Raw genomic sequence first — 11,426 nt, 5'->3', positions numbered from 1 at the left:
CCACAACATGAAGAACTGTATTAAAGGGACACAGCATTAGGAAAGTTGAGAACCACTGTCCTAAAGGCAAGAAAGTAAGGAGCCTGTTTAAGAAAGCTCACATACCTTACAATTAATAGGAGTCCTCCCCAAAGGCCACTGTGGTCAAAACACAGTGATAGATAAAGAAAATGCACCATTTCTCCAAATCCTTCATTTAATGTCAGGTAGTACTTCAACTCAGACACGCAGTATTCTTAGAGAAGAGGGCCCTGAGGGCACCTGAGTCATGCACGATGCAGAAAATAAAATCTTGGCCCAACCCAGAGAAGTCGGTTATTGTCCTAGAAGGATAGTATGCTCTTTTCTTTCCCAAATTCTCCTTCCCAGACTTAAAATAATTTCACTCAGTAGAACTGCTGAGGCCCTGGAGGGTAGATCTGGTTGTAGTTTTATAAAATGTTTAAGAAAAAATAGCCCAGGCCTCCCTGCAGCAGCCAAGTATTGGCTGGTTCAGTGGCCTGACTGCCATAGCTAGAGGAAAAGGTGACTGCTGGACACTGGTGTGGGTTCTGATGGAGCAGCATAAGATCGTCCCTGTGAACGTGAACATAAACAGCCACTCCCCCCTTAACCTTGTGGTGCTGAAAGGAAGCTGCTGCTGAGAGTGACAGCTGTGCACAAAGTTTCCAGTAGACCAATTATGGAGTCTAATGCAGTGAACTGAGTCATTCATTTAGGGCCTATTTTCACGCAGAGACTAGGAAAAACAAGAAACTTCACCTCTTAAACAGACATTCCACCCTACCCGATTGATTACCTGTAACAAATGCCTAAACTCAAATCACAAACCTTAGCTTCTGTCAAGGTTTAAGTGCAAGTAACACATAATCCAGCTCTTCTCTTCCAGCCCTAGCTCGTTGGCAAGACACTTGCAGACTTCTAACGGAGGCAGAGACATCTGCAGCGAGGAAGGCAGCTATTGAAGGAGTCAGGAGCATGAGACTGAGGTTGCAGTCAGTGCGGTCAGTTTCCTTTTCTACTGATGTCTTCTTCCTTCAGAGCAAACTTCCTCCTAAGGACCTCGGAGATAAGCACAGCAGGGTCTTCTTCCTTCAGTAAACTCCGGCTTCTGGAGATACAACAAGAGCTTCTATTTAGGAAGTAATTGCTCTGTTCTGGGTTGTGCTCTATGTGCATTTTTTTTCTTTTTTTCTTTTGAGACAGGGTTCCTCTGTGTAACAGCCCTAGCTGTCCTGGAACTCTCTCTATAGATCAGGCTGGCCTCAAACTCACAGAGATCTTCCTGCCTCTGCCTCCCAAGTTCTGGGATTAAAGACATGCACCACCACACCTGGCTTCTCTATGCACTTTTTACCTCCTGAATCTTCACAGCTATTCTGTGAAGCAGTTGCCAGTGTATGTTCCCACACCTATGGGAAGATTCAGCACACAAAAGACATGGAGTCACAGTCAACCTCTGGCCTTTAAAACCAGCTGTTTCTGTACCCCATCTTCTCTTAACTAGAATGTATATTTTTTTTTACTGTATTTTATGTATGAGTGCTCTGTCTGCATGTACATAAGACTGTATGCCAGAAGAGGGCATCAGACCCCATTATACATGGTTGTGAGCTGTCATGTGGTTGCTGGGAGTTGAACTCAGGACCTCTGGAAGAGCAGCCAGTACTCTTAACCACAGAGCCAGTACTCTTAACCACAGAGCCATCTCTTTAGCACCTATAATACTTGTTTCTTGATTTCCTTTTAATATTTTATTTTATGAGCATATTTGTATGTGGATGTTGGATCCCCTGGAATTGGAGAGCTGCCACATGGGTGCTGGGAATTGAACCTGGGTTCTCTGGAAGAGAAGTCAGTGCTCTTAACCACAGAACCCTCTCCAGCCCAGAATGCCTGTTTCTTAGCAAAAAGGGTAAAATGAAGGCCCATCAATTTTTTGGAGTTCTGATCTATTCTCAAGAGGGTCTGCAGTGACTGATGGCTTTGCCATTCTGATCCTTACTAGTTATGGAGACAAGACAACCTACCACCATCTTTCCTTAATAGATAAAAATAGCAAAACATTTACATTATAAGGAACTGTGGGAACCAAATCAACTCTAGTGTAGGCATACCTTTATCACACAAGAGGGTAATGAATGCTCTAAAAATTAGTTGTCTGAAGCTATTAACTTCTACACATTTCATGCAGGTGTTTTACAGGTCCTGGAAGCAATACACAAAGACCAAGACTGACTCTGACTCACATGTCTGAACTTTAGCTGACCTGGCTAACTGAGCCAGTCTTAGTCAGTTACTTCTATTAGAGGTCAGTACACACATGGGAGAGATTTAGTAAAAATTTGATATGATTTGATCTAGGAAACCAAGTAACAGGCTGGGAGGTTGTGGCGCACACCTTTAATCCCAGCACTTGAGAGGCAGGTGGATCTCAGTGAGTTCAAGGCTAGCCTGGTCTACAAAGCAAGTTCTAGGACAGCCAGGACTTTTACACAGAGAAACCCTGTCTCAGGGAAAAAAGATAAAGAAGCCAAGTAACAGAAGGTGACCTGGTGACAAACACCTGCATTTCTAGCACTCAGGGAGCAGAGTCAGAAGGATTCTAAGTTCAAGACCAGCTTGAGTTACAGAGAGACAGACAAGGGGCATGTTTTACAACACTGACTACAAGAGAAAGGGCACAAAGCCAACCGAAAATGAGGTTGAGGCAATAGCTGGATTTGGGGAAATGAGAGATTAAGGAGCCCCTATGGGGCAGACAGGAAGAACAGTGATTAGGATAGTTTCTTGGCCAGCACTAACAAGGACAGCTATACTGGCTACCTATCAAGGCCAATCTCCCAACTAAGGCACCCCAAAACAAGCTCCTGTAGAGTGCCTCAGAGTACATTTGGAGAAACTGCAGACTCCCTCAGGCAGTTCTAGAGCTTTTCTACCAGGAAGCTTCTTGAGGGGCTCAAGAAAATGGCCTTGCTTCCAACTTGGCCTGTCCAATTCCCCTTAGACTTGAGCATAAGGCAACCACAGCTCCATTCTCTGGGCATTCTGATTTGTTAAGTTTGCTGTGTACAAATTTGGGCCTGGTATAGTGACCCTTGCCTTTGATCCCAGTACTTGGGAGGCAGAGACAGGACTGTCCAAAGCAAGTCCCAGACCAGCCAGGGCTTCACAGTAAGACCTTGACTGAATAGACCAACCAAAGCCCCAAATCTGAGCAGTTTAATGCGCAGCCAGATTTAAGAACTAATTATGAATCTTAAAACCTTGCTCTCAAGCTGGGTGTGGGGGCACATGTCTTGAGTCTCAGCACTTCTGGAGTCAGGTGGAGTTCTAGGCCAGCCAGGGCTACACAGAGAGAGAAACCCTGTCTCAAAAAAACAAACAAAAAACCCTCTGGGTTCTCAAGTACCAGAACTTGAAGGTTTTATCTTACAGAGTATCGTATGAGTGCAGGTGCCTGCAGAAGCCAGGGGTGTTAGACCCCCTGGAGCTGGATTACAGACAGCTGTGCTATGGGTATTGAGAATCAAATTTGGGTCCTCTACAAGAGCAGTCTTGCTCTTAACCACCAAGCCATCTTCCCAGCCTCAAGCTATTTTACTTAAAATCTTTATGAAATTCTTCCACCAAAAAGTCTGCTAGTTTCCCAACTTTGAAGGGCAGAGCATGTTGAAATACGGTAGCTAGCAGTATGCAAATTAAAAAGCTACTGAGGTGGGAGTTTTTTGTTTTAAATGTGCATTGGTATTTTGCCTGTGTATGTTTGTGTGAGGGTGCCAGATCCCCTGGAACTGGAGTTATATTTTTGTGTTTTGTTTTTTTTTTTTTTTTTCTTTTTTAGTTTTTTTTTTTCTTTAACTGCTTTGCTCTCTACAGCCCTTTAGCTGCTGAGTCTTAACAGAACAATTGGAGGCTCTTGCTTTTTCCTCAAACTAGGCCCTAGTCAGTCAGCAAGCTTTGTGAATGTAGTAACAATTACTCCTCTTCAGCCACAACTGACTCAAGCTCACCTGAGCTCTTATCAGATACTCACAGGTCTTGGCTCTGTTTGATCCGGTGAAAATCCTTCAGGATGCCCATCATGTCTGCAAAGCTGCTGGCCTTAGACAGAGAGATGCAGTCATCCTCTTCAGATGAGCTGCAGGTAGCTTTGTGTTCTGGTTTGCAACATTCAGGGCTGGCAGAACAAAGCAGGGGGATTGTTGGAAGCTCAGAGACCTCTCCCTCAGTCTCCTCAGTGATGTCACTAATGACAAAGGAAGTTGTAGAGTGGAATGAGGATCCAAAGCAAGGTAAAGGAGAAGAGACATTTGAACTTCCTGGAGATAAGAAATCTGGCGTTAATGAAGACGAAGCTGAAAGAGAAAACAATAGATGTAATGGACACTGGGCTGCCATCAAGCTTCTCACAACACCGCCTACAGAGCACACTCATTTCCTGAACCCACATCATGACATTCCTAGAGTGCTATGGGAGGGATGTCCCCAAGGGAGCCTTCCCCACTCTACTTCCCACTGAGGGCTCCAGGTAGGCAGAGAAGCACTGGCTCTTGTCGTGTTCAAGACAGAAAACCCTATTCCCCACACACTGTCATGAGTCCTAAATGCTCCCAATGCACAGTGAACTACAGGTTGACAGCCCTCTTCTAAACTGAAGCCAAGTAAGGCCTGCAGTTCCTACATTTGTCATTTTCTCGATTGTGACAGTGTTTCAAGTTGATAGTTCGAATTCTGCTATTTATGAGCTTCAAGTGTTCTAGACAAAACTCCCCAGTTTTAATTGAGACAACTGTCTTCAGCGTTCCTAAGAAATGATAACTGGTTTTTCATATTCCATGGCTCAATTTTTAAAAAAAAATACTGCATTTATTTATTGTATGTGGGTGGGTATAGGTTTACCATAGAGTAGGTCAGAGGACAACTTTCAGGAGTCTTGTTCTTTGCTCTACCATGTGGGTCCTAGGGATGGAACTCAGGTAGTTAGACTTGGTGGCAAGTGTCTTTACCTGCTGAGCCATCTTACTGCCCCCCACACTACAACTTTTATGTATATGCTTCACTAGCTGGTAGTGTTTAGGAGCTATGTCTTTGAGTCATTTGGGGGGATTGTCTATGCCTCTGGTTAAGGCAGGCTCCTCTCCTGTTTAAGCCTCTGCCTTAATTGTATGCAGAAAGCTGCATAGAGAAGTATTCTCTGGTAGAAAAGACAATTAGAGGGAGATAGGTAATTAAGGGGCTATGTCTCATGGTGCTGGTGAGGAATGCTTATATTGAAAAGTGAGCTCTTTGGGTTCATGGGATATGTGATATTAATGACAATTAGAAAGGGGGTATTAGGTTTTTGGCTTTGAGAAGAAATTTCCTCAGTGTCACTGGTTAACTTAAAATTTTGTTCCTAATCAAACCAATCAATAAATGACTAGTAGACATCTTCTAAAAAATATTACAGGATATCTGAGCCTCAGGTCAACTCTAGAGCCCTAGGCCTAAGTCTTTCTGAATCAGAGACTATAATTTTTCTCATCCTTGTCTTGCTCAATAACCAGGGGCAGGGAAAAGGACAACCTGCTATGCTACATCTTCAGTGGGGCTCCTACCTGCATCTGCTGCCACTATTTTAGCAATCTGGCTGCGCAAGTGGCTTAGTTCATCCTGCAGCTCAGTGGTTCGGCTTAGGGCAGGTAGGCCTGGCTTCTTCAGGGCCAGGAGCCTCTCCTCAGACCCACGCAGATTGGGCACCGAAGCATTCCGCTGCATGACAATCAGAGGGCTGGGCTTCCAAGTGTGTCTTAGGGGGCGCGTATCACTCCTGAACCAGAGGGAAAAAGTCTTACTACAGACAGCTGACCACTATACCCGATTAAATTCCTTCACCCCACAGGTTCTACCACTTCCCTCTAAGACTGTAGCTCTCATTCCTGTTGGCCTCAGCCTCAGAAAACACCCTCCTTGCTGATCGCCACTTCTGGTAGAAAAAGCTCCCCATCACCAGCAGAGCAGCTACTGCCTCGACTACCTGACCCGAGCATATGTCTCCTCTTCATCTGCAGCAATCCAGGCAATGTCAGCCAAAGTAGGGACTGGAGGTACATCTCTCAAACACAGGTCAGAAATGTTGGGCAGAGTCTGTAGGAAAGCAAAACATAACATAACATGATGACAGCTAATTGGATTAATGCAAAATGGGACACCTAATCCGGTACTAAGTGAGGAAGGCTTCCTAGAGTAAGGAGAAAGTTTCTTGGTTACAAATCAGGCTATTTAATGGGACTGGCCTGAGCTTCTCCACCCCCAATGTGTTTGGATGTTTTGCAGGCATGTATGGCCGTGTGCTGTGTGCATACTTGTTACCAACAGATGCCAGAAGAAAGTGTCAGATCTTCTAGAACTGGATTTATAGGTAGTTGTGAGCTGTGATATATGTACTGGAAACCAGACCCAAGTCTTCTGGAAGAGCAGCTGCTAAGCCATCTCCCCAGCCCCGTATACTAAATGTTAATAGTACTTATATAGTCCTTCTTTGAAGAACCTGTGTCCTTAACTATCTTTGCTCAGCAGCATCTGGACAATGGGTATAGTCAAATGTGGGAAAACTTCCATGGTGTTACATTCCACAACTTTATTTCCCCTTGTTTCTGATGCTTCTGAGTACCGAGATCCTTCCCATGTTCTTTTGACAGTTCTGGACAGTGTTCAGTAATGAGACACTAGTCCTCTAACTATACACTTCTGATCCCAATCCTGCCTCCTAACACCAACACTGGATTCAGTTCTTACACAGATTGTAGCTATCATCATCATATATATACAAAATACATACACACACACACACACACACACACACACACACACACACACGCTTGCTCTTTCTCCCTAGGCCCATGTTTTTTCATGCGTGTTTCTACCTCCTCTGTGTACCCATAATGCTTTCATGTCCATTTCCCACACTCACCACCCTAACCATCTAACACAGAGCTGGTGCCTCACCAGTTCTTTTCCTTCCGAAACTAGGTTTCTGTGCAGCCCTGGCTGTCCTGGAACTCACTCTGTATACAGGGCTTGCCTCTACCTTACAAGTGCTGGAATTAAAGGTGTGTGCCACATCACCCAGCATCACCAGGAGTTCTTAATGGAGGCTTCTGGCTTTAATGAACATCACTTTCTACTACAGAAGCAGGTCTCAGAGACCTAGTGCAGACAGGGATCTCTGCTGTAGAGTGGATGCTAAAGCCTCCATAGACACAGAGGTTAGCCTGTAACACAGCCCAGTAATACAGTGGCCATATTTGGACAGAAAGAGAAGGATGGGGATTTGAGGCCACAGAGAAACACTAAAAATAGAAGCTAAGTGGCCCACTCACAGGGCTGGTGAGAAAAGCAAGAGTCACAGCACTCATGTAGAGAGAAGAGAAACCTGCCAGGGCACAAATGCCTCAGAGCTCTGATGTAAGTCATCTGGAGGCTTGGTTTTGCAAAAGCTTTCTGGCCTGCTTTGATAAAATGCATCGCTGGAAGCTTATAAAATCTGAGTCACTGAGTAGCAGCAACAAAGATAAGATGAAAGATTATCAATTTACGAGCAAACGAAGTCTGACTGTTGTGGTCACATGTCTGTGCAATCAGAAAGGCACAATGACCAGGGTCTTCACATGTCTGTGCAATCAGAAAGGCACAATGACCAGGGTCTATTATATGAGCACTTAGGAAATGAGACAGTGGACAAAAGCCTTGGCAACTGACAAGGTGGCTGCAGCACAGAAGAAGCATCCACCTCCCATACTCTTGAGACTTTACTTTCCTCATCTTCCAGTACACTTACCTCAAAGGATGCCCGGGGACAAGGTTTCAGGGGTAGATTGGTCCCAATTCTTCTTACCACACTCCGAGCAGCCCCATGTGGCTTGTTTTGCCAGATTGGGATAGTCTAGAGAAGAAAAACGAACAACCCAAAGGCCTCAGAGTGAGTAACTACTGTTCTTGCCTTCCTTTCTCTTCTGGAAGTGAGTCAAATCATTGTAAGGGCCAGTTTCTACACCTGGTGCTGTTAAAGTAGTCAGTGGTTGGGAGGGTCCAAAGAAGGAACCAGAATTAGCTCTGGGTATGGACTGTTCTGGTTCCCTCATGTTCCTCTGCATAAAAAGTAAAAACATGGATTCATGAAATGTACCAAAAAGAAAGTAGGACTACAGCTTCCTCAAAATCTAGCTCCTCAGTGAAAAGCAAAAATGAACTGGTCTCTCAGGGCCTTGTATAGTTCTTCAGCAAGTTCAGTACTCAGCTCTCTAGCCCCTGCCTTGGGACTCCTTACCACATTGGCTTCCATTCCTGACAGCTCAGCCAGCTCCTGCACTTGAAGGACAAGGCACCCACAGGGCAGCTTGGGAAAGCTGAAGGTATGACTCCTTCATATCAGGCCATTCCTGGGAGCATGAGATCTTTCCTGTGAAACAAACCCGGAGTAGGGACTTGGTAGTCACGAAATAAGCCTCTACAAAGTCGCTGCTAAAACCACCTCTAATGTTTAAAGGAAGAAAACTAGCCCAAGAGGCTACCCTTACTCGTCACTGGCTTTTCTAAACCCGGATCCTTACAGGTTATGTTTCAGGTTTGCTGAGAAAGCTTGGCCAACCCTGGGAAATTTCCAGGCTCTAAGAGGTTAACTGAAGCAAAGCCTCAAAGATGCAGATAGAAGCCTTCGGTAGTTACATAGCTCAAAGGAAAGCAAAACCTGGGTATGATCCAAGCCCAGGAATTTATTCCTGAAAACGCAAGTGGGAAAGAAAGAGTCAACAGCCAACTCAGGCTAATTTCAGTCTACTGGGCTGTGGGGGAAGATGAAAGTGGTCGTAAGGCTGCACCCTATCCCCAGCTGAAAACATTCTGTCACAGAACCACACCTCCAGCCTCACGAGCCTTTTTTTTTTTTTTTTTTAATTTTGGCTTAGTCTTCTATGGCTCTGTCTCTTAATGCTGGTTTCTTCATCTGTAAAATGGGGAAAAGAAAATCTGCCACTTGCTGGGCAGTAGAGGCACATGCCTTTAATCCAGCACTTGGGAGGCAGAGGATCTGAGTTCAAGGCCAGCCTGGTCTACAGATTGAGTTCCAGCACAGACAGAGCTGTTTGTTATACAGAGAAAGTCTGCCTCAAAAAACAACAACAACAACAAAAACCCATGAAAAGAGAAAAACTGCCATTCTAGGCTACCCTAAAGGTCAGTGAAATTGGGGTAGGTGGGTGAAGTGCTTAATGAAATTTAAAACAAGACCGTTACTCCTGAGTTATTGTAAAAACTCATTTCTAAGGTACAAAGCAATACTCCTGACTGCATTCTTCACAACTACCTTGGCATGGAGGTTCAGTGAGCTTTATGTCTATCGAACACCAAGAATATACATTTTTCTAAAGAAGGCTGGGCATCAGGCAGGTGGGCATCTGAGTTGACTACAGCCCAAGATCCCATGTTGAGTTTGGAGAGAGTAGGAAAGAGAGGGACTTGTAAAAGACAACAGAGTAGCCTAAGACATTGCAGAAGGCAGACAGGGGTTGTCATGAGGGTTTGCAATGCCTGGGTGAGGAGTCACTGGGGAATGAGGTCTAGTGCTGAACTGGGATGAACTGAACTTGACGGGAAGTATCTCTTAAGGGAGATCTGGAGTTCCTCTTCTACCAGGACAGCTGTCATGATATACACAGAGAAAGGAAAGGACTTGCCTGGCCAGTCAGTGGCTGTACAGTACACAGTGCCAAAGTCTCTGGTCTAAGTCCTGGTATGTGCAGCCCTGTTGACGCTTACAAAGTCCCTGTGTGCCAGACTCTTGCTGAATGTCATCTAAATGTGCTACTCCTGTCTTGCTTCATCTCCAAAGACTCCAGCTGAATCTAATCCTTAGGTGAAGGCAGATTTGAATAAACTGCTCATTCTATTGCTCTGGTGTTTAAATTGACTCTCTCCTGGACTCTACAGCCCTCCTGCCAGCAGGGCCTACCAAACAGCCAGACCCCATCTTCCGGCTCCCCAAACAAGCTCTGACACTGGCCAGTGCACGCTTTGCGGCCACCCTTCCTCCCTAGTCCTCTGCTCTGAGCCATCAGCTCCCAACACGCCCTCTCTGAGCCCTGTCCATACCATTGCCTCCGTGGGACCTGGCAGAACCCTTATCCAGGTCATCCCAGTCCCTCAGCGCTGTGCTCATGCATCACGCGGGTCCTCAGTGCACGCCGTGGTCGGTCGCTCAAACCAGAAATGAAGTAACCAATCGGCCCCCGGCGCGGCCTCTGCCAGACACCGCAAGCGCTCAGCTTTAGGAAACCGTTGTCGGCGACACTAACTTAGCTCCGAGGCCCCGCCCCCCGCGTGCCCGCTAGCCGCTTGCCCGCTCCACAGCCCCGGGTCTTCGCACCTTGGCGCCACCGCAGCCCCTTCCGCGGGGGCAGTGTACGCGCCCCGATGGGCGGTCTCTCTCGGCAGAGCTCTGCTCCACGGAAGGCCTCGGCCCGACACTCCCGGGTCAAGCAGAAACTTTGCCCAGCGGTGCCCGGCGGACACCCGGGCTAAGTGCGCAAGGGTGTCACGCCAGCCGGAGGGAAGGCCTCGCGCCCTCAGCAACGCGCCCCCCCCTCCGCCCCCTCGAAGGCAGCCTGGCCCAGGCCAAGGTCGGCCAAGTCCTCCCTGCGCGTCCGGTGGCCCTTGGACCCACGGGCCGGAGCCTCCAGGCCGGTGCGGATTCCAGAAACGCCACGCGGCCCGGGCGCGAAGCCTGAGGTCGCACGCTAACGGCGGGGTCGACCCCCACGGCTGGGGGACTTGGCCGGCAACTACGCCTCGTGACCAATGTCCCCGCCAAGGAGGGGCAGACAGCGGCGCCTCCCGCGAGAACGCGCATGGGACTAGGAATCACGCGCTGCCCCTGCGCCGGGACGGAGGCACTGGCAGCGGACTCGCGGCGCCCACCGCGTCTGCCTCCCTGCCAGCCTGCGGCGCTGCCCCGCGTTGGGCTCACCTCAGACTCTCGCTCCGGACTCACCTCAGCCCCTCCTACTACAGCAGGCGGCCGAGCCTCAGACGTCACTTCCGCTGACCCGCCTCCGGAAGCAATCGTTTGCAGCTGCGCAGCATGCCTCATGCTCTGGAGAGATGGGCTTGACAAGGGGCCGGAACGGATCCAGTCTCTTGAGTGGACAGCAACCCGGGAAGCCACGCCCCTCTGCAGGTCCCGCCCCCATGTGCGGGCTGCTCCGAGCCTGAGCTTTAGCCGTGGGGCGGGGCTTTGCTTTCTTGTTGCTCCCCATATTTAGTCTCAACTGCTGGACAGCGGTAGTCTGCCTGTGTAGCAGCTTAACAGTTAAAATAGTTGGTGGTGTTCCTACTCCTGCTGCAAATCTCCGAATCCTCGTCTTGGCATTTCTGGCATTCCTGTCTAG

At 47.6% G+C, this 11,426-nt stretch overlaps 1 protein-coding gene across 6 annotated transcripts; it reads right to left on the bottom strand.

Moving 5' to 3' along the window:
* Positions 1-192: 192 nt before the first annotated feature.
* On the bottom strand, positions 193-11,173 carry Mtfr1l (mitochondrial fission regulator 1 like). 6 transcript variants are annotated; one of them, XM_050152095.1, is made up of 8 exons: positions 10,406-10,999; positions 10,132-10,280; positions 8,312-8,443; positions 7,823-7,927; positions 6,020-6,129; positions 5,601-5,812; positions 4,037-4,358; positions 201-1,111 (listed from the first exon to the last, which is right to left on the bottom strand). In XM_050152095.1, the coding sequence occupies exons 3-8, from the start codon at positions 8,324-8,326 to the stop codon at positions 1,006-1,008; spliced, it is 870 nt and encodes a 289-aa protein (XP_050008052.1). In that variant the 5' UTR covers positions 8,327-8,443; positions 10,132-10,280; positions 10,406-10,999; the 3' UTR covers positions 201-1,005. The 6 variants fall into 6 exon arrangements, with proteins under 6 accessions (XP_050008058.1, XP_050008052.1, XP_050008033.1 ...); XM_050152101.1 differs by lacking the exons at positions 10,132-10,280; positions 10,406-10,999 and adding an exon at positions 11,006-11,118 and having other exon boundaries at positions 193-1,111; positions 4,037-4,322; XM_050152076.1 differs by lacking the exons at positions 10,132-10,280; positions 10,406-10,999 and adding an exon at positions 11,030-11,173.
* Positions 11,174-11,426: the final 253 nt, after the last annotated feature.

Source organism: Alexandromys fortis, unplaced genomic scaffold (genome assembly GCF_014885135.2).
Source record: "Alexandromys fortis isolate MF-2015 unplaced genomic scaffold, M_Fortis_MF-2015_v1.1 scaffold_26, whole genome shotgun sequence".
Taxonomy (NCBI): Eukaryota; Metazoa; Chordata; class Mammalia; order Rodentia; family Cricetidae; genus Alexandromys; species Alexandromys fortis.
Note: the sequence above shows the minus strand (reverse complement) of the source record. Positions and strands in the feature narration are given on the sequence as shown.